We start from the raw sequence: 23,783 nt of genomic DNA on the forward strand, positions 1-23,783 counted from the left end.
GATACAGAAAATGTAGTTCATTTACACAATGGAATACTATTCAGCTATTAAGAACGAGGACATCCTGAGTTTTGCAGGCAAATGGATGGAACTAGAAAATACTATCCTGAGTGAGGTAACTCATACCTAAAATGACTTAAATGGAATGTACTCACTAATAAGTAGATATTAGCCAAAAATGTACAGAATACCCAGGATACAGTCCACAGAACTCAAGATCAACAAGCAGAAGGGCCCAAGTGAGGATGCCTCAGTCCCACTTGAGAGTGAGAAGAAAATGATCATGTGAGGCAGAGGGAGGGAGGGACCTAGGTGGGAGAGGGGACAGGAAGGAGAAATGGGGGACATGATCAGGTATGAGGACAGGTGAGAAGCCCTGAGGTCCAGCAGAATGAACAGAAACAGGCAACCTCATGGGTGTGGGAGCTGAGGGATCCTCTAGAACTTACCAGAGACCTGGGAGGGGAGAGACTCTCAGGACTCAAAGGGAGGGACCTTACATGAAATGCCCAACTGTTGAGAGAGGAAACTTGTAGAGTCTACCTCCAGTAGAAAGACAGGGCATCAAGTGGAGGGATGGAGCTGCTATCCCACAGTCAAAAACTCTGACCCAGAATTGTTTCTGTCTAAAAGAACTGCAGGGACAAAAATGGAGAAGAGACATAGAAACTCTTAACATTGAAAACAAGCAAGGAGATTGTGAATTAGTAATCAGAAGCTCTCAGCAAGTCTAAAGTCTAGGGCCAGATGGCTTCCTTGAATGCTACCAAATGTTTTGTTTGAGACAGGGTTCTGAAACTCACTACATAGATCAGGCTGGCCTTATTAAAATCACAGAGGTCCACCTGCCTCTACCTCCTGAGTTATGGGATTAAAAGCATGTGTAACCAGGCCCAGATCTACCATATATTTAAAGCAGAATTAGGAGCAGTATTCATCAACCCTTCCTCTGTCCGAACAACTGAAGAGAGCAAAACAACTCAGAAGTAGTCTATGAGGTCAGCATTGCTCTGATAGAAACATCAGACAAAGAGACTACCAGAAATGAAAACTATAGACCAATATCATCTCTGATGAATATTTAGGCAAATATTCTCAAGTACCAGCAAACAGGATTTAACCACATATTATGAAAGACTATAGCCCACGACAGAGTAGGATTTATTATCTTGGATACAAGGATAACTTAAAACATGAAAATAAACCACCATAATACACCATAGCAACAAAATGCAAAGAAAAAACACAATATCGTTTCCACAAATGCAGAGAAAAGTACTTGGCAAAATTTAGTGTTTTATGATAAAAATGGAAGACAATTGCTTCAATGTGCTGAAGATTCCATATGAGAAGCACAATGATAACATGCCCAGTGATGGAAAATGGAGAGCTTTTTCTTTAGACAGTTAGTGAGGATGGAACCACCTGCTTTCACAAGGTCAGTTCAATATGCCACTCAAAGTCCTACCCAGAGCAATTAGGCAAAATGAGGAAACGAAAGGTATCCAAATGGAAACAAAACCCCAATATTACACACACACACACACACACACACACACACACACACACACACGTAAGCATGTAACACATGCATACACATGTACATACATATACACAAGTACATATGCACACGCACACATAGCATGGTATACATATACACACATGTATACATGCATATATACACACATGCTCACATGTGTATACAAGGGCACACACATACACACAGGAACACACATGCACACACATATACACACTATAATCTCTAATAAACACACGCAGCAAAGCTGAAGATACAGCAAACAAGACTCAGTGGTGCTAGCATTGGATAATGAGCTATATCAAAGGTAAACAGTAAAAACTGATTCTATTTCTAACAGCATTTCAAAGAATAAAATAAAGATTAATTTAGGCAATTTAATGTCCTCTGTCCTAAGAGTTTGACCTGCTCTGTTTCTGACTTCGGCTTCGTCCCTCCTTCTTGGGCAACCTCACTCATAAGAAATCTTCACATAGATGTGGATATTAGTGTCAACTCCTGATTTGCATGAAGCACCATGATCCCAAACTCCTAGACTCAAGTAATCCTCCTGCCTCAGATTTCCAAGTAGCTGGAATTAAAGGCATGAACTACTGTACCTGGTGATATGTATCCTTATAACATATTATTCAAGAGTATAAGAAATGATCAAAAAGAAATTCCTCATGTGTTTATAGGTTTAATATTAAGATGCCAATGCTACTCTAAAATAGTCTATAGCTTGAATGTGATCCTTCTCAAAATATCAGTAATAATCTTGTAGAATATAGAAATACCCTGAAATACATTTGAAATCTCAAGGTGGCCAAAACAATCTTGAACAAAAAGAACAATGTTGGAGATCTTACATTTCTCAATTCAAATTTACCACAAGACAAAAGAATCATAGCAGTGTGGTATGAGCATAAAACCCACTTATTACACCAGCAAACAGAATTCAGAACCAGGAATAAACACACACATTAGGTATATGGTCAAATGAGTTTGACAAGGGTCCAAGACTATGTTACTTTTAATTTTTTAAAACTGAAGCCACCGACTCTAATGAACTCAAGTCAAACCCTCGCAGAGCTAGGATGAGACAGCCGCTCTAGCACTTGCCTTGGCTCAGCTCTGCGTGCTCAGTGAATTCCTGCACAGCTGAACAGCTGTTCTGAAGCCACAGAGCTTCCCATCCTGCCTTGTACTTTACCATCAACTATGTTTGTATTCAGTTATCCAGCACAAAAATGAAAAAAAAATACCATGACACCATGACCTAGCTGAAACAACAAAACAATCAGTTTTATATCCTCTTGAATGATCATTTGTCTTGCCTGAATTTTGTCCTTCCTCATCATCTAATTTATACTATTTTAAAGAGTACTAAGCATCCCTAGTCATCACAGACATACAAATTAAAGTTGCTTTGAGATACCATCCTACCCCAGTCATCAAGAAACCTGAATGAAGTCTGGAGAGGATGTGGGACAGAGGAGTCTTTACTCACTGCTAGTGAAGCACAAATTCATATGGACATTATGCAAATTAGTTTGAAGGTTCCTTCAAATTAAAGTTAGAACTACTGTATAACACAGCTACTAGGCATGCACCAAGACCACAATGATGAAGAAAGAACAGTATCATTAACAAGTAACGTTGGGAAAACTGTATTTCTACATGCAAAAGAATCAGTCTCGATAACATGTCCTTTGGTGCCAGAGCGATGACCAGCAGTTAAGACAATCAGCTTGCTATACATTCATGAGGTCCAAAGTTGTGATGTCATGATGTCAGTACTCAGGTAACAAGCTAGGTTTCATACACAAAGAAATTGGAAAACACACCTTTAAAATATTGTATCCTGAGAACCTTAATCAGCATCATAGCCAAAAAATAACAACAAAATATACCAAAGACCTAGCTGCAAAACTAAACTCTACAACCCTTAGAAGGAAACATAAGACAATAGCCTCATGGCAATGAATTAGTAATTTCTTGGCTACAATACCCAATGGGTAGGTAATGAAAGAAAAATATTAAAGCAGATGACTAGGTCAGGATTATACCTAAATATAAACCTGTTAATAAAGAACACAACTGGGAAAGTCACAATTCAACCCAGACATGTGGAGGAAATATTTGTAACTTATATCTCTGATAAGGGGCTAATACCCCCAATATATAAGGAACTTCTAAAAGAGCAACAACAACAAAATGGATAATCTGATTTTTTTTTTTTTAGAGAGCAAGGGATTTGAATAGATTTTCTCCAAAGAAAATCACATCAAAAGATGATCAAACTCAAACGAAATATCACTTAACACCCATTAAGCAAAACAAAACAAAACAAAACAAAACAAAACAAATAGATGTTGACAAATTAAGGAAATAAAGAAATCCCATGCCTTTCTGGTATGAATGCAAAATTAGTGCATGTACTGCAGAAAACTAAGATAAGTTCCTTAAAAAATTTAGACTCAGAAGCAATTTAAAGTAAGGTCTTGTCACATGTTCCGTCATATGGCAGAAACATCATTCTAGGACTGGGCTGGAAGCTTCCTCTGGCTTGTCTATCCCTCAAATTGCTGGGAAGAGCTATGCAGATGTTGGGAGACAAATGCCGTTCATAATTTTACTCTGCTATGAACTCTTTAGTGCAATAATAACTACTGGCCAGGCAAGATATACCCACTAGTGCAATAATGACCGCAAATCTGTTAGGAGAGTAACCAACCTGCTCTCTAACTGGATCTGAGGCCTGCGCCACAGGAGGGAATTCACATCCGGTACTATAAAGCCAGCCAAAAGCCTATGGTTGGGGAGATCGGCCCCTAGTTAGGAGGCTACTACTGCCATTTTGCCATGACATGGCTGCCAAACTACCCTCCGAATAACCATATTTATGTCAGTGGATTACAGTATTGTCAGATTTGGTCAGAAGGGCTTCTGTTTTGCAGAAGGCAGCAGTAACTTCAGAAACCCACAGCTGCTCAAGCGCTGAGAATAAATGATCACTGACTGCTCAGCATTAAGTAGGGCATCTATATGACACCCTGGAAAGTTTTGAAATATCACAAAAGGGGTAGGAAGAATGTCAGACCTGGAAAGCAGGCTGCATGGGTTGTAATGCTGTCCTTCAGGCATGCATGTCGTTGTACTCTTGAATTTACAGAAGCTGTACAAGACCTATACCAGACTGCGCCTGTACGGTAGGCCTATCAATATCCTGTCACAGAGTAGGGAGAAGTTCTTGAGGCCCTTTCCCTCTCTGAGAATTTATATATTGTTAATGTTTCCTTCAATGGGATAGCCACTGGTAATGTGTTCATGCTCCTGGAAGGAAATCTTCCTCATTTTCCTATACTAACCGAAACGAAACCCATTCGGTCATTAGAATAAAAGGACATGAAATAGACTTGGGGAGCTGGTTGAGAAAAGGGGATCAGAAAGATGAGAGGGAAATGAGGTAAGGGTATAGGACTGAAATGCTTTGTGTCCATGTATAAAAACGTCTCAGTGGAACCTACGATTATGTATAATTGACATGTTCTAATAAGATACTGAAAAGTAGCATCTCAAAGAGGCATTCACACCCATGCTGATAGTAGAATTATTTGCGAGTTCAAACATAGAAGAAACCAAAGTTATCCAGTGACAGACAAATGACTAGGTGGGATGTGACTCACACATAAAATGGGATGTTCCCGAGCCTTACGAGGTAAGAAATATTTTGATGTATGGTACACAAACCATTGGCAATGTAATCCTAAGGGAAATGAGACAGTTGGAAAAGACAAACACTAACAACTCTCTACCTATACAAGCCAGTCAAAACCATAGAAGGTAAAGGGCTAGTTGTCAGGGAAACGGGGAAGAGAGGAACTAGAGAGTCATTCCTTATTGGGGATAGAGCTTCTGTTTTCCAGTCTGAAGAGAGCCGTGGGATGGAGGTAGTGCCAGCCCTAGGACAGTGTGAATGCTTAATGTTTCTGAACTGCACACCTCAAAATACTTACAATGATACCCTTCATGTTCTTTGCAAGTAATAAATTTAAAATTAAAAAGAATTTTAATATGTTAAGATGAAAGAAAGCCTTGTATGTGAAAATAACATTATACCCTAATGATGGGGATGAGGGTTTCATTTGAATATGATAAGTAATTGAAAATAACATAAGTATCTTTTATGAATAAAGCCCAATTATATTCAAATAAGTGCTTTTTAGATGCTTACATTATCTCTCTACTTACTATTTTTTTGCGAGTACCTATATAACTTTTGCCAACTGCTAAAGATTAAGAAAAATATTTTTAAAATATAGCTTTGAGAGGCCAATTATCTATACTTTTTATTTGATTTCATGATTCCTTAAGTTCTCAAATTTGTACATATATAAGTAAATAATTAAGTTAGTAAGCAAAATTTTTGGGCTATGGGCTATTAAGATAATAAGGGCACTTTTGACATAAGGGCGCTAGTCATCAAGCCTGATGACGTGAGTTTGTCATCTGGGACCTACACGGTAGAGAGAATGATCTCCTAGAGGTTGACATCTGGCCTCTCCACACACACTATGGCATGCACCACATATGGATTCCCCAAATGAATAAATGTAACTTAAAACTCTGGGTTCTAAATAATCTACATTTTCCATTAAATCACTGTTTAATTCTTGTGTTAATGAAAACTGCCTGTGTGTCTGAGTGGGAAATATGATGAGTACTCACGGATACAAATGAAAATGTATGAGTCAGTCATGGTAACTCTATAAACTATATACATTACATTATCATCTCTAGGGATCAAGATCAAAGTAGACATTGTACTCTAAGGATGCATTACATTCAGGTAATTTACATAGAAAAACTTGGTGTCATTTTCAGACCACAATATTTTATGAAATTTATAAATTTAGAAATTCAGGACTAGCCAATCTTTGGAATATAAAATCATCTTTGGCTTCTACATTCTAATAATGTCTACAAACTTTCAAAAGCATACTATTACATTTAAACCCGCAATATAGAACTCTCTCCCCGACACTGAAGCAAAGATGTGCAAGAACAGGTTTCAAGAGAACTGAATACTAGTTTCTATCGTCTTTGGAGAGGGATTGCTGGGAAAATTTCCAATTTGAGCTGCCCTTCTCGGAGAAAGGAAAATCTGAGGTGACCTTATTTCATCCATTTCAATAGGTGAAGGTATATCTTCATCTAGAGGTGGGGTAGCAAAGCTTTCTTCTCCAAAGGAGCCTGAGGTAACTTCCACAGTTAAGCTATTGACAGTTTGGTACAGTGAAGAAAGTTCACCACGGAGGAGGCTGGCAGAAGTTAAATTCTGAGACAGACGCTGTTCCAAACCAGCTGGAGAGTGATTTCTGCTCTGACTCTGAGACCTGTAATGAAGGGCATCTTCTGAATCCTTATTGAGTTGGCCATATTCTTGGCTATCAACAACAGATACATTTACTTGACTGGAAGAAGAAATAACAGTTGGAAGAGAAAAGATAGATGTCATTAGACTCGGTGGGTAAGACGTTCTGTCAATACTCCAGTGGCCTGAAGAAACGGCGTTTGTTTCCAGATTTGGAAAGTTTCTACTGCCATGTTCAGGATCAGAGAAGCTTATACGTTTTTGAGTATCAGTACCAGTTGACTTTTTAGAAAAGTTTTGAATTTCGTTCAGACTACCTGGTGGAGCATCATAGTTAATGCTATCCCTGTGACAGGAAACTATACTCAACTTGCGGGGTGAAAAACATTTTCGAGATTTAATCAAAGTAAACTGATCTGAAGATTTTGTGGAAGTTACGTCTTCCTGAGAATCAAAGTTAACTCTACTTTCCTGTCGTTTACTCTTTCGGAATCTCCGCAGTAAAGTATGTCTTCCTTTACATGGAAGTAAGCGAGTAGCTGTACTTGAGGAAGAGAATTTTCTACCTATCTTACATGATGAAGAAGGACGACATGTTATGAGATTCAGAGCCACTTTTGATTGTAACGCATGAGAGGATCCATGACACATGCGTCGTGGAGTAAGCCAATCTTCATAATTTGGTTGGAAGCACCAGTCCTCCTCTTTCCAGCAGCTAGAGTAAAAAGGGGGCAAATGAAGAAGAAAAGCAAACGGGGAGCTGAGTGGAGACCTAGCAAACTTTCTAAAGAATAGTATCTACCATACCAATGGGAAACAGCCACTAATGAGAAAATGGGGTGGCTAAGCTTAACTGGCCACATAGACGTATCCAAAAGGATGCACAGAAAGTAGATTACCTCCTCCCAAGAGCCCGCCCACTCCGTGAAAGCTCACGGTGGGAGAGGGAAAGAATCAGGGAAGTAGGCAGAAAGAAAAATAAAGAGAAACATAAAATGACATCAGGCATAACAGGTCCTAGAGAGTTAAAGTCACTCTCTCCCTCCCTGGCACCCCCTCATATCTGCCATGGATGAATCAAAAATCTGTCTGGGGTGGGAAGATGCTTCAACTAAACACACAGACCTCCAGCTATTGCGGGAAACTAAAGGCAGCACTACCTGGGCTTTTGGATACTTTCAACGTTCTTTGGCACCCAAAACGTGAAACACATCAAGTGTGTTTTGCTTTATTCTGCTCTGTCTTTAAGGCATACCTTAAGCATTTTCCCATACTGAATTTAATCCAGAGTAAGTCTTTCCCTTCTAGGCCATCACTCATAAGACGTAAAATGCCCTGTGTAGGTGGAACAGGTCAGAAGACTGAGTACTGAAGCTGCATGTGGAGCTGCCGTGACAACCGCACAGAATGTAAGGACAGAGACTCTAGAACCCACGGACACTGCTCTAGAATAAAACCATTCTGTGGCTCACCTTTCTGAAGAGCTGCAGTGTCTATGGCTATGGAATGTGTATTCTTATTTTCTTATGTTCAAGGAGTCAGCTGACAAATTAAGAGCTAAACACACAGTTAAGTGAAGGAGATAATAGGATTTCTGCCAGTTTTCCTTGGGACGGCCTCTTGCGAGTGATCTTCTACATCCCTGGTCTCCTAATTCCCCCCCTCTTCCACGTGAACGTTCTTTTCCCGATGCCTTTATATCCAGTGAAGTGGTTAAGTGACCCCTAAAGAATCTGTACTGAAGATATAGAAACGGGGGAGGGAACATTTAAGAGGCAGCACCTGTTTTTCTGAGCACAGCCATGGACTTACTGTCTGTAGCCATTTTCACACTTCAATGGTAAAGCTTGGTAGACAGACCCTGGATCTCTTCACTCCCTAAGTCTTTACAGAAAAAAAATTTCCTGACCCCTTTTTAGTTCATCTGATACATTTAGTCCTTCCCCCCACCCCCGATTCATGCTACTGGGGATGCAATCCACAGGCTTGCAATTGCTAGGCTGGTGCCTCACCGACACTAAGCTGCATCCTCAGACCTGTTTGTTCCCTTCTAACTGATAAAACAATGATATTTTACAGAACTTTCCACAGATTAGACAGGGCTCAAAGCATCACTATATATTATCTCAATTAAGACTTAAAACAACACAACACACACATTAACCAAATTTTAATTAAAATAGTTTTATTTGTTACTGAATGTTTGTCTGGGGGTGGAGTGTGCATACCATGACATCACAGCATGTAGGTGGAGATCACAGGACAACCTTTGGGAGTTGGTTGTCTCCACCTTGGGTTCCAGAGGTTGGACACAGGTTGTCAGGCTTGTGTGGCAAAGGCCTTTACCCTCTGAGACATCTCAGTGGCCTTACCTACACTTTAAGAAAAGAATTCAGGTTTGGGAAACTGATGTCATGGATGTAGTTGAAGCTGAGTCAGGATGCATGCGTCTGTCTGATGGATGGAAGCAGAGGGCCTCATTGCTGCTCGTGAAAGCTTACTCTTCCCTGGCACCTCAGCCCTCTGCTGGTCTGCTCTGTTCGCTCACCTGAGCACACACTTGTTCCAACAGTTCCCAGTGTCCCTTGTCACTTGTTCCCCTCCACCCACTCCTGCAGCAGTGGCTCCAGAAGGCTGCACATGCTCCTCTTCTCTCTGCCCACACTATACACGTGCTTTAGTGACAATGCCCACTCCTCCAGAACCTGGGCTTTCCAAGCGCACTGCTGGGATGGTCCACAAAGGGAGAACGTCCGCTCTGCAGCAGTCTCCTTTCACAGCTGCAGGCGAGTGAGCACTCGAATGAGCAAGGCCTCAGTCTCTCAGCAAGCCCTTGTCCTTACCAGGTGGGTCAGGCAAGCACCTAATTACACAGTATGCTAAGCACTTAAAATGTTTTGTGTGGTCCTTCACTTTTGGGGGGTCTCTGGTTAAAATGCCTGAGAGCATTCCTCTTCAACATCCTGCTTCATCTTAAAGAAAAGTGGTTGAAGCTACAGGATGGGTTTTTTCTCAGTTGTTTTTCTCAGCTGTGTCTCCAGAGTTGAGACAGTGCCTGGCATAGAGTAGACACAGTCAGTGAATAGAGGGACTTCAGCTGTGTCTCAGTTTCTCTCTCCTAGTCCTTCTCCTCTTCTCTTTTTCTCCCCTTTCCCATCATGAAAGAGAAGATCTAGTTGCAAATCAAAAATGTATGACAATATGCTCAATATAACTAATGTTCAGGGGAATACAAATTTGAAAATTATTAGTTAACATTTCATCTCCATAAATTTGACTAAAGTTTAAAGTCCAATGCTTTAAGTGTTAATACAGGACAGTAAGCATTTTCATAGTCACAGGTTTGTGAACTGGGTGTATTTTAAAGATTTATTAATATACATATAACCAATCCATGTAGTCTCTAAGTCAGCACTTCAACCACATGCTTTAAAGCCTTCTACACATGTCTAAGGAATTATAAAGGTATTCACGGAAGCATTAGTTATAGGAGCAAACAAATGATGATCTAAGTATTCATAGACAGATCTATGTCTCATCAATGGGATGCAGGGCCACATTTCAAAAGAAACACGTTTGCATGCATCAACACGGGAAAGCCTCAAAACAGAAAACAATGAATGCATAAACAGCTACAAAAATCCAATGCATCACAAAATGTGATTTCTGTAATTTTTACGAACAAAACCCCAGTTATTCCTTATATATAAGAACACAAGTACCCAGAGGAGACAGGGAACCTGTCAAAGAGTGCGCACAGATTAAGGTAAGGGGCATCTCCTAAAGAAAAGATCTCAATTACAACGTCACATTGTTAATAGATCTGAAAAAAAATCATTTTCTAACTGTAACAACTTTGAGTGATACAAAATCATCATTATAATCAAAGTCTGTTTGCCTGGAAGCCTAGACATGAATTTCAACACCAAACTGACCTGACAGAAGTCAATAAACGTAAGATAGAGTTGCCAAAAACAACAACAGAACACCTCACTCCTAGGCAAGGTCTGCATTCCAGCTCACAGAGATCAAAGTTAAAGGATTCTGCAGTAAATGTGGCAAGCTGACAAGCTCCTACCAGTCAGTGTCTGGGCTCCACTTTCAGCAGACTTCGTTATTCCTGAGTCAGCACAATCTAAAGATTGGTATATGCCTGTACTTACTGGTTTTCTTCTGGGGTCTCTGAAATCCTTGTAGTGGCTAACGAGTCCCTGGTGGGAAGCTGGTGGACATCAGGCAAGTTCCAAAAGGAGAGAGAAGGCTTAGTGAGGTGACTAGCGTAACGATATTAAAAACTATTCTAGATAGCCGTGTTAGATAGGAAAGGGTTCTTCCTATTTACTTAGTCTAGTGAATTTATTACAGTTTAGTCTGTTACTAGGACTGTATTATATGTACAGTCCTTATATGTTATTGTTAACAAAACCACCCATGATCAAGCAAGAAGAAGTACAGTTTCAGCGCCTGTGTCTAAAGTTTTGATACATCCATGTCAGCTATGTCATTCATAATTTTCACAAATCTTCCTTGAACTCCTATTACTTGCATACTTATCTCGATATTTAGAGTTTGGTTAAATCTTGTAATTATCTTCTTTTTATCTGTGCTAAACTGGAGGAGGACTGCTTCTCTTTCTAGAATGTTAGTATTTTCTGAGCAAGCAGACTTAAATTCATCGAGACAGGGTTTTAGGAATATAGGCCACACAACACTTTAACCTGCATGGACTCCTACACCAACTTCCGGGTCCCCAGGCTCTAGCCTCAAAGTGTCCTATCTGTGAGGAGACTGCTCACATCTTAAATAGCATCCTCACTGAAAGACTGCCACAGATTTCCACGCAGGCAGGGTAAGTATCTGCTTGGTGTTCTATACCTCACAGCGATGCTCTGCATTGTGGGAGATTTCTGTTCACTGTTAGAGTACTAAGCTTTCCTTACCCATCCTCATGAGAATTCCCAGGGCTCTGTTCTGATTTACACTTTCCATTGTATCTTAGATGCTCTCTAAACATCCTGCTTGCCTATTTTAAAACTAGTCTAGGACATTTTGTTACTGTGCAGGAGCACCATGTTCTTAAGACATGACAACTGACTCTATCACCTGTGGCTTCTCCCTACCACAAACCTTCAGGGTCGTTCCCCCGCTATAGCACTGACATAAGGATCCTAGACTGAGCACCAGCGGGCTGACACTCGACTATCGAGTTACATCATCCCTACTCTTTGTCTTCTCCCTTCAGATGACAAAGTCCACAGGAAGTGTGCCGATCACTTGTCCAGCTAAGACCCTCTCACTGGCCCTACTCTGTGAAGTCACAGAGGTAAGTGTTATAAAGGAAACCAGATCCCTGCCCTCAAGGATGCCAGGCCCTATCACATTCAGTACAGAGCCTTAAAAAACAAACAAAAACCCTGGCTATTTTGTTCTTCAAAAACCCTACCCACAGCCAATGTTGTAAATTCACAGAGAATAATTTCTGGACTAAGAGAATATTTGTTCTTAGTGTTAGGATTCAGGATATTAAACCATGTAGAGGTAAAACTGAATCATATCTATATCCTCTAATCTCTCTAGACTGGCAATAAAATCCAGTGCCTACTAGTTCCAAGTGGTTCATTTAACTACATAAAATAAAGTAATAATTACAATGAGTTAAAATTAAAAGTTCCTTTCCTCAAGTATACAGCCCGCATTTTAAGTGCAATTTTAAGTGCATAAGTTACACATGGCTCGTGGCTACAATGCTGGACAGCACAGATACAGCCAAGGTCTAACATCACAGGAAGTTCTATGGAACCACATTAGTCGAGGGCATTTGTATATAACAGTCACACAGTACTCACATTATACAACAGGTTACACATCTTGCCAATGATGACGTCTTCCCAACTCTTACATGATGCTACTAGTTATTTATAATAACCAAATTGTAAAATAAGTTATTCATTCTGGAAAACAATGACTGTCTTTCTCAACAGGATATTATTATTACACATGTATATGTATGTATGTATGTATATATATAGTATATATTACAAAGAAATAGATATAATTTAATTAATTGGTACAATATACATGAATGTATGAATATACATTATATATATATATATATATATGAAAAAAGGATGCAAACATTCCTTTCATTTCCTTTTAATAGCAGAGCAAATGACTGTGGATATCTACCTATGAAACGGTAAAAGTGAAAGATAATCAGCTCCCAGAGGGAGATCTGAGGCCACTTACCCTCCTTCACTTTCTGCTTCCTCTGAACTATTACTTGTTGCTGAACGTTGAACTGTTGTCACCTTCTTTTTTCTAGCTCTGTGCTGAGGACTGATCTTATGAACTGTTACCTTCCCTCCAAGTTCATCTTGTATACATTCCTCCAGCTTTGGAATTGTCTCTTTAAGGAATTTGATTTCCTCCTTAAGCTCTTCCATGTTGGTCAGTAACTCGTTTAACTTTTCCAGGATCTGGAGTTGCCTCCTTTGAAAGACCACGGATGCTCCTTGTTCACTGTGGCTTTCATCTTGCAAAGTTAGTGAATTGAATTTCTTACCCAGAGAAAGAAGTTTAGGAACACTTATTGTTGTCCTTGGCTTGAGGATCTTGTGGTACCATAAGACCAGCAGGCTGATTCCAGCAGTTCCCACCATGACGCCAAGGATTAGTTCTTTGTTTGTGGAATGGGGCATGTCTTGGCTTTTATGTCTAGAATTGAAAAAGTAAGAATGTAAATGAATTTTGTTTCTCTGTCCAGGAAAAAAATTGATGCTTTCTAAGTCAATAAAAGATAACCCTCTGTCATTAACAAAAAATCTGACAAATCACAAGCTAAAGTACACTATGAACAAGTGCCACTTTAGCTCAAGCCTCAAGAGCAATATTTGCTTAGGGCTATTATTGATGTCTACTTTAATACAGACTTTAATTCTGATTTTATTATCTCTCTACAGTCAACTTGAAGTTTGCTCTTTAGTTATACTCTAAAGGGCTTGAGAAATAGAAGTAAATGAATCATCAGCTTGAAAAAATTCGTTAAGAATTCAAGATGTCCTTGCTTTCTTTGCTATTCTGTGTGCAATTAACATGTGAGATTTCTTGGTCTTAGCTTATTATTAAAGGAAAGAGGAGGACCTTCCTTAGCATATAAGTATATAAATATACTTAGAACTTTCCAAACTTGGTTTCACTTCAATTTCCTCTATTTGATGTATTCATTTGTGTTAAAGTTTACTAGTAAATTGGTTGAAATAGCTGTAAGCTATCCAAGAATAGGAACAGATTATCAAAGCACTGGCATCTATAACCCTGATCAGACAGAAAGAAGTAATTCCTGTAGGGACTCCTGGATCTCAGTTGGAAGTAACTTCTGGACTATGGAGGAAGAAAAATGAAAATAGAACAAACAGGTAGGCAGTCTCACTCGACTAAATGGATAACTGTAGGGTCCACAGAAACTGAAGTGTCTGGAATATATGTGCCAGTGTGTAAAAGGTAAGAGAAGGATGTTGTGAAAACACACAGACTCTATGGGGCTGGTAAAAAATAACTTTACGGGAATTAACAACTACCTGGAAGGTGTCAGTTAAACTGGTCTGAAGGATCACATGGAACTGAGAAGCTTTCAAGATGTCAAGAAGGCTTACAGACTATGTGAAGCTTTCAGCAGACAGCTCAAAAGGTAGAGAGGCTAAAGGAACCTCAGAGTTATGGCTATTTAGACTCCAGCCAAAATAGATTAAAATTTTGAAAATAAGCCTCCAAACTATTATATTGATTCACAAGTGTTTTAAGGGCCAAAGATAAACGTGTAATATTGTAAATAAGCAGAAAAAATGCAGAATTCAACAATGTACAACAATGAGCATACAACCAGAATGTCCCATACCTAGCAAAAATTTACCAGACTTGCACAGAAGCAAAATGATAGAGATGATCTAATCAGCAAACAAAGGCCTTAAGAAAATCATTTAAAACATTTGCCACTTATTATAAATAAACTGAAATATTGCCACATTATAAATGTACAAACATAGTCATGGTAAAGATTCACATGATGAAGGGAGAAAAAAGAAAGTTTTAAGCCAGACTTCTTGGAATTTCTAGATATGAAAACCAAGATATCTGGAAGAGGGCTTTATGAAGTGAAATGGACAGCAATGGAAACACCACCACGGAAGGACAAAGAGTAGTGCACACAAAGACACAGCAGTAAAAGTCACCCCCAAATGCAGCACAATGGGGAGAAGCTAAGAAGCAGGACAGTGGGCATCATGGACATCTGAAACAACAGGAGCTTAGAGTGGGAAAAGGTGAGCAAACGATTCCTAAACTAAAGAGAAGGCAACTTAGTCAAGCAGAGTAAGAAAGCAAGGTGGACTACTATTCTGCTGATAATGACGGGGCACGGGGTGGGAAGGGAAGAGAGCCAGAGGAGGAGGAGGAGGGCAAGAGGGGAGAAGGACAAGGCTTACCATGGCTTATATCTCAGGAGCCATTAAAACAAGAAAACCATGAAGTAGTATCTTTAAAATGCTTGGGGTGGGGAACCTGTCAACTGGAAGTTGATAGGGGGGAGTTATTGTTATTTTTGTTGTAACAAAAGCTGAGACTATTATTACCAAGTGACAAGTGCTAAAAGAAATGCTAAGCAAGTTCTTCAAGCAGCACAGTAACCATGAACATGCATCCAGGCACCATACACCAGCGATGACATAGACGTGCAAGCATAAAATCAGTTTTCTCATTTTAAAATTTACTTGTAAAATAGTAGCAATTGGAGCCAAGTGGCAACAACACACCATAGGTTTATAACAGAACTAGAAAGCAAGAGGCAAGACAACAGTCCAATGCGTAGGAGAGTCCAAAGAAAGGAACAGAAAACCATAAAGATACAGATAAACCAGTGTGTGTGTGTGTGTGTGTGTGTGTGTGTGTGTGTGTGTGTGTGTGTGTTGGGGAAGGTAGGTGGGAAAAATGGAATAATGAAGATATTCACTTACCAAAGGAAGGCATACTGGCCTGAGGGATGGCTAAATATAAAACAAGCAGGAGAAAAGATGCCGATTATATAGAAAAATGCTCCCAAAAGGTCAAGAAAAAATGTTATTTTTCAATATGAAAGTTTAATTAAAAACCAAATTTGCAAAAGTAGAAGAAACAGTAGAGAATTATACAGATCCAAACAGGAAGGCAAAGGAGATGGTCTCGAGCACATGAGCACAAGGCTGACCTTTAGCCGGAACACAATCCACTCTTTGACAGTAAGAGAGAAAAGGCAGACTATGTTAGCTGAGATTCAGGTGAAGTGGGTGAATGTAGGAGCATATGAAAGTTCTCCTTGATTGTTTCTTGTACAATACAGCCAGGTGTGAAAGCTGGGGCAGAAATACGAGCTGGGCGTAAGTCCTGAATTAGGTTGTATACCTGACATCTCGCATCCCATAGCGAGCATCCTATTATTCCACAAACTCTTCGCAAGGCATTATTGTTTCCTGTATACTACATGGCCAACTGAACATAACGATTTAAGTGACCTATGGATGAGGGTTACAGAAAAGAAGAATCTCGTTCCGAGAGCTGTGTAAAGGAATGTTTCTTTTCAGATTCTTATTGTAGCTGAGATGGTAAAGGTGTTTGCTGTCAAGCTCAACTACGAGTGTTCAATCCTCATTCTCCCACGGTGGAAGGAAAAAGACAATTCCTGCAAGTTGTGCTATTACACACCACTAAGTAAATAAATAAAAGTCAGGAACGAAATTATACTCTTAAGATTCAAGGGCATGGACAACAGTTACTTCCCAATTTGGACACTCCATCTCTAATTTTTTTTTTTTTTTTTTTTTTTGGTTTTTCGAGACAGGGTTTCTCTGTGTAGCCCTGGCTGTTCTGGAACTCACTCTGTAGACCAGACTGGCCTCGAACTCAGAAATCCGCCTGCCTCTGCCTCCCAAGTGCTGGGACTAAAGGTGTGTGCCACCACTGCCCGGCTTTATTTTATTTTGGTTTTTCACCATCTCATCTTTAAAAAGTCAGAAATTACCTCAAATTTTGATGACTACTATTTCTAAGAAATTGATTTAAAATCCCTCTCTTAAACCAGCTCCAGAGAGGATCCTGGTGATTAATGGGCCTTGTCTGATGGAAGAGCATTTGCCGGTTTTTCCTTTTGTTTCTTTTTCTCTTTTAAACACAAATATCCTCTTATTTGTGTTTAAATAAATTGATATATCTGGGAACTGTAAATTTAACCAGTTGCTCACCCTACTCATCCAGGAGCACATCAGCAACAGAATCTAGTGCATTTGTAACAGATGAGGGAGTTGATGGCTCCATGAACATTATAGTATACCATAAAACTAAATATCCTGGATAGATTACCACAAAAAGCAATAGAAATAAGAAAGGTACCACATATTATGACACACATTTATATTACATGCCAATCATGCAGCAAACTTGATCATCTTGAGGCTGTTTTTTGTTTCTGCTTTTTGTTGATTAATACAAACACTAGGGTTGGGAACAGTTCAAAAGTCAGGTTCTTGCTTAGCATATATCAGACCCAGCATTAGATCCCCAACAACACCTCATTTTCCAACTGCCTTCTCTCTTTCTCTCTATCCCCGGCCCCATCCCACCCTAATGAAGAATGACCACATACCCATCTTGAAGTCTACCATAAGGAATTTTTCTATGCTGATTTAGTTCTTTGGCCCAGTCCTACCAGGCCAGCCTTAAACATTACATTATGAAACACACGCACACATGCACGCATGCACGCATATCTGAAAGCTTTTTTTCACTTAACAAGTAAATAAACAGAAGTGAAAATCTGACCAGGAGAAAAGACCTTATCCCCAAGACAGAAGCAGGTTTAAACACATGAGAAACAGCCAAACTTTTACCTTCCTTTGGGTTCTACACGGGCTCCAAATGATTTCTTTGAAGTAGTTCAAAACAATAGCGTCATTATTATTTTTCAGACAAACTGCTGTCATTTACCCAGAGTTATTGGATTAAAGAAGTGAGAAAGGTTACCCCTGGCTTCCTGTTTCCTAAGTCTTAGAGACATCTAGCCAGCCGCATGTGGAATCAGAATGCATCAAGCAAGGACACACGGAGAATGCTGACAGAGCAGAGATGGTCAGAGTTGAAATAAGACGTCAAAACTATGAAAGTTAACGGAAAAGAACTAGACTCATTAGAAATGGCATTTGTTTAAAAAAATCTCCCCATTAGAAACGTATGGATCAGAGTGAATTTATGCTACAAAGTGCTTCTATGTTGGTGATTTGAAAACTAACACCGAATAAAAACAGTAAGGTACAAACAAGTTAATTGGTGTGTGCTTTTGTGCTAATAATCTGAAATATGACACATGAAAAGGAGGACTACAAAAGTTGGAAATAAGAATCTGCTTGCCTACAGTGTAATTTAAAAGGTTGTATAAGATTACTTATATTGTTTTTATACTTTTGCTTATAGTAGTATACTCTTGTACTGAGTACAGATAAGGCAATTAAAAATTTTTGAGCAGACTTTGCAACTCACTTTAAGGTGTAAAAAGTTTGCATTTCAGATGCAAAACATTATCACTTTACAAACTTCCAGTTGTAAATCACGTATGATGGAAAACGATAGATATGCTTGTATAAATTACCTAACCAAAGGTTATTAGCAGAGAGTCACCTAGTGAAACAATGAAATGTTGACTTCCAAGAAAACTAGGACATAAAATGCTTTTAAAAGAAAATCTTGCGTTCATGACTTAGTTTCCATCTCTGGATGTTAATGTTCTTAAATTAGAATGTTTAGAAAAAGCTCCTAAGAAACACTCATCTGAATTCATCAGCTGGCCCTTGGGATAAGAAGGCATAAAGCGCTGTAACCCATAAACCGGAGGAAGGAAAACTACCAAGAGGGTCAAGAAACATTATGCTTTACAAATCAGCTTTAAGTTTCAAGTTTCCAAAGGAAACATTCTGAATTCTTGGAGGGGGATGGGGGTATACAGCGATGCAGAAAACCCAGTACTTTCCCACTGAATTCTAACACTCGTATTTCATCAGATTTTCATGCGTTTCCTCATTTATAATTTAAATTTGGAACCTCTTAGTACTCAGCTTATTTGCAAATGTTAGTAGTGCTGTTAGTCTAGTTTCCAGATTTGTATAAAAAAGGCAGACAATCCAATTTTCTTTTAGTTCGGGGAGCACGCAAAGAGAACAAGGTTGGCGCGAGGCTGAGGCAGGAGCAGAGGCACGGTCCCCGCTTCGATGGTCTCCTGATTCACGGGTCACAAAACCACCTCTCCAGAGCGCAGGCTCCCCCACGACTGTGGCAGGAAAGCCCGCGGCCCCCGGCTCGCCAGGCGTCAGGCCGCGACCCGGAAGTGAAGCAGCGGCCGGAAGTGGCACCGCCTTCTCTCTCACGCCCTCCGCCGTCCAGCCGGGGCCGTGGAGCCCAGCCCGCCCAGGTATCTCTTCCCTGGCTAGGTACGCACCCGGGGTCGTTGCGCGGGCTTCTCTGTGGCTGGAGCCAGGGAACCGGGGCCCGCGGGGGAGCGGACGAGCAGGGAGAGGATGGCCGAGTGGAACCCTGCAGCCCGCGGGTCCCAAGGTCCGGCGCGGCGGCCTTCGCGTCTGACCCAGATAGCGGAGGCGCCGGGGGAGGAGCCGCTAATGGCCCGGGGCTCCCGCCTCCTCCCGCCCGCACTTCTCAGCCCCGGCCTCCGGGCCTGCTTTTCACGGCCGGCCGGGAAAGCTGGGCCCCGCTGAGCGCCCCGCAGGCCGGATCCGAGGCAGTCGTCCCCTCCACCTTCCACCCGGTGCATCCGCTGGCCCATCACTGCCACCGATGGCTTCCAGGTCCTCCCTTCTCCCTTAGCTAACCCCCGTCTATAGCACAACTTTTAACTTTCCGTCAGTCAAACGCAGACATCTTGCACTATTTTCTGGTTTTCCTGACTTCAACTCTCTTTGATTTTCAGTGAATAAAATTCCCAGCCTCTTTGTACCCTGCTGTTTCTAGTTCTTTTAGTTCAAAACTAGTCTTCTTAGATGACTGGCGGTGAAGGTTTGCCCAGCTTCACATTCTGCAGATCGTATAATTTGTGAAACTTAAAAACTGCTCACAAGTCCCTCTGTATAGCTCTCACTTGAAACATGGTTGGCTTAAACTTTTGACTTGTTGGGAACAGCCTTAATTACTAGTCTCCACCAATGTACTGAACACAATTAAAAATGGATGCACTCCTGTTGATAAAAACACAAGAACCAAACTGCTGTATAAAGAGTCAGGGTTGATTGATTACAATATCTACCAGTCATTATCCTCTGTAGACAAACCACCCCTCGTCTCTCTGTAAGTGGTGTTCTTTTCATACGGGAACACACTATTCTTGGCCACTTAGGTGACACAAATCCATGGACTTTGATCTCTTTCCCTTGAGAGGCTATTCGACACATTCTCCTTGTTCCTAAGGATTCATTCATGCGTTAAAACTTTTATGAAAGGATAAAGAGTGTAAGGCAATATAAAACTCCTTCTGCTGTCTTTCAGCATACGGTAGTGTCTATGACATAATTACTGCTTGCCTGTGCCTGTTTTGTTCCTTGCTGAGTTAGTTCTAATTCCTTAATCACCTGTGACATTCATTGAGGGAAACAAACTGGTTTGAAGATAATTAAGTGTCCTGTCTGTTTTCTTGGCCTTGTATGTACGCTTTTCCTTTTGTTAGAAATTTGATAAAAATTTTATTGTAAAACTTAAAGATTGATAGTACTCAACTATTATAACCCACATTCCATGATTTTTCCCATTCACATATAAAATTTTTAAGCCTCAATTTCGTTGTAAACAGTACTGAACTGTAACTATTGAAGCACAGTTATGAAGTCCCTAACTACTATTTCACAGCAGCAAACCCACCCTCATTTCTCAGCTAGCTTGAAGAAAACATTTCGCAGAAAGGGAAAACATACATTGAGTCTTATGCCCAGCTTTCTGGCTTTATTCTTTTAAAGATTTATTGATTTTTATTTAATGTTCATGGATGTTTTGCCTGCATGTGTGTTTGTGTACTGTGTGTGTGCTTTGCCTACACAGGCTAGAAGAGGGGGTTGGATCACCTGGTGCTGGATTTACAGGTGGTTGTGAGCTACCATGTGGGTGCTGGGAATTGGGTCTGGGTCCTTTTGAAGGGTAGCCGATGCTCTTAACTGCTGAGCTTTCTCTCAAGGTCTTCTGACTTAATTCTTTACATGTACTTTCTTATTCTGTCCTCTTAAAAATCTAGTGAGATAAATAACATTACTGTTGATGACACTGAAATCTTCAAAGGGGGAAAAAGTATGTCCAAGCAAGTCCTGCAGGATAGGCCCTCTTTGATCAAACACTGGACTCATCCTACCTCGGCTGTTCTCAGCGGGTCTTTCATGATGTAGTCTGTATTAATTGCCCACTTCAGCTATTTAGGGTTCAGCCGTCACTGCTTTTGTTGGAAGAGGAACTGAACTCTTAGCTCTGAGCTCTTAGCTCATGAGGGGTGACCCTACAGGCTTAGCACTGTAAGGCACAGGATGTAAAAGTGTCGTGCTCACCACTTAGAGTCCTTTAGGAGTGAGGCATGGGGAAAAAAGAAAAAATGTGAAGTATCCAGTTAAATAGTTGTTTTAAATTTTTTTAGAGATCTCTGAAACACTAAGGAATTTCAAGAGAGAAATTCCAAAAATTATAACTGGTTGAATTGGAATTTCAAGATAATAGTTTGTTAAATATGTACAAGGTTACAGTTCTTAAATATTTTCATATGGCTAATAGATTAATTCAAGAAATTATTATTTACTTAAATACAGCAAAATGGTTGCCCACTATTTCTGTAATGAAAAGAATACAAAACAGCACTTTAAATGAGTGACAAGTTTCCAGTGTACATGCATACATATACATACACACATATATACATGTACACTTACTTACACACTTACATATACATTACTTAAGCAATTGAAAACCGAGTCAATTTGTTAAAAATATAACTACCTTATTAATATATTAAATTCTTATTAGAAACTTTGTATTTTCACATGTTAAAATGCTTTTGTTCAATGAAAACAAGTTCTTAGAAAGCCCTAAACAGTACCTTGCCTAATCGATACTAACCTTACTCGGTGGCTGTCAGTAGTTTCTCTAGGTTATTCCATGAAGTTTCTTCAGAAATTGCAGAAGAGTCTTTTAGTCATGTCCTTGCATGGATTCAGAGAACTATAATGGGAAATTAAAGGGAATTCTAAGAAGAGTAACTCAGCCCCTCCATTCTTTCAACGGGAGAGATAATGTCGAAGGGTGTCCTTGACAGACAATCCGAGGTCAGTTCATCCTTTGGCCAGGATCAAAGACACTTGGAGATTCATGAGACAAAGTAGAGTTAGCAGCACATGTGAATGAAAGTGTTTACGCGCAGTAAGTAGAACAGAGGTTTTCATTACTGAGTCTTGATTAGGGACAAGGTTGTGCAACCTCCGCTGCAAAGCAGTTTGACCTCATAGTTTTCATAGCCCCTGTCCTCACTTTATGCAAAGAACCGTGATTCCCCTGGAGGAGCAGATTTTCTTCAAGAAATTGTTTAGGAGATGGGGGGGGGTTACAATGTAAATCCATCGTTAGAACAGATTCACTCTCTAAGGTTACAATAGGGACTCACTAATTAACCAACCGTTGTTAAAGCTTACAGAAAAGAGAACAAGAAAGGCTAAATATTAGGGGAGGAAGAAGGACTGAATGCAGGTAATAGGTGTGAATTGTGAGAAAGAATGTAAAGCTAATTGTTTTTCCAGTTCTAACTGTCATGGAGTTTTTGGTTTTGGTGGTGGGTAAGTACATAAAAATATGTTAGATAGTGAAACAGTAAAAGCTAAATGTCAGGGCCCACAGAATCAGAATGACTGTTGTAAGTGTATAGAAATGTATTGAGATGTATAGACATTAAATCTGGTTAATATCAGTTATGTATTTTTTTTTATTTTCAAGACATTTTTGAATAATAAAGTTAAAAACCTTTTTAATTTATAAAATTCCATTTCTAACATTATAATTAATATGCTTATTTGGACTCTTACCCAGAGATGTGAATATAGAAAAAGATGAAAACTGAAGCCAACTAGTGCAACGACTTCAGAAGGAAGTCTGTCCCATAAATCCACAGTCCATGTGTATTCCAACACAATACAATTGTCCTTTGTTTGTTTAGAATGAGAGATATAAAACAAGTGATGGCCGTTTCCCTAAATACGCCCATACAATCCTTTACAATCTGTGTGGTAACATGCAGCATGGTTTGGGGCTGTATTCCATCTGAGCACTGATGTCAGGGAGTAACTCTCTGTGTGTGGTGGCCTTGGCAGTCCTTCCCTGCCAGCTGTGGTAGCAGCTGTTAACTGTCCAGTGGCCAAGGTAAAGAGAGACGCACTCTGCATGTGTGGCATCTACTTACCAGCTAGTGCAGACCTACGTCTTCCTTGTACCAGCCACAGGCTCTGCCAGGATTCCAGCAAAGAAACTCATTGTGCCAGGTGGCGCTTTGACTTCCTCACATGTGGCAAAGCAGCCCTCAGTCCTCCTCAGAAATGAAAAGGAAGCCATTCAGATAGAAACGCCTTCACATTACCCCTACACTTGTAAGCCTCTCACTTCCCCAGCTGAGTGCCAGGGCAAACCTTTGTACACAGCGGATAGCCAGCCAGCCGCTCCTAGAGCAGGAAGTTCCCAAAGCAGGAAGATAATTTGGATATTTACAGTTAGAAACATAGTGAGCCCTTATGAAGCAAGTGCATTTTAGACATTAAGATACTTTAGTATTTTCCTTTACTAAATGTTTACAAT

At 40.1% G+C, this 23,783-nt stretch overlaps 1 protein-coding gene across 6 annotated transcripts in view; it reads right to left on the minus strand.

The window, feature by feature from the left end:
* The window catches only part of Rmdn2 (regulator of microtubule dynamics 2), a 64,321-nt gene extending 41,914 nt beyond the window's left edge, over positions 1 to 22,407 (minus strand). For 2 of the 6 annotated variants that reach the window (XM_028765099.1, XM_028765097.1), the window contains exons 1-2: positions 19,405 to 19,548; positions 13,140 to 13,607 (exon numbers count right to left, since the gene is read on the minus strand). In XM_028765099.1, coding sequence (XP_028620932.1) covers positions 13,140 to 13,591 — 452 coding nt within the window. In that variant the 5' untranslated portion in view covers positions 13,592 to 13,607; positions 19,405 to 19,548. Of the gene's footprint in view, positions 1 to 6,693; positions 7,609 to 8,148; positions 8,276 to 13,139; positions 13,608 to 19,404; positions 19,549 to 22,064 lie in introns of those variants that run through there. The other 4 variants (XM_028765094.1, XM_028765095.1, XM_028765096.1 and 1 more) reach the window with 4 other exon arrangements.
* Positions 22,408 to 23,783: the final 1,376 nt, after the last annotated feature.

This window comes from Grammomys surdaster, unplaced genomic scaffold (assembly GCF_004785775.1).
Source record: "Grammomys surdaster isolate TR1022 unplaced genomic scaffold, NIH_TR_1.0 149, whole genome shotgun sequence".
Lineage (NCBI taxonomy): Eukaryota > Metazoa > Chordata > Mammalia > Rodentia > Muridae > Grammomys > Grammomys surdaster.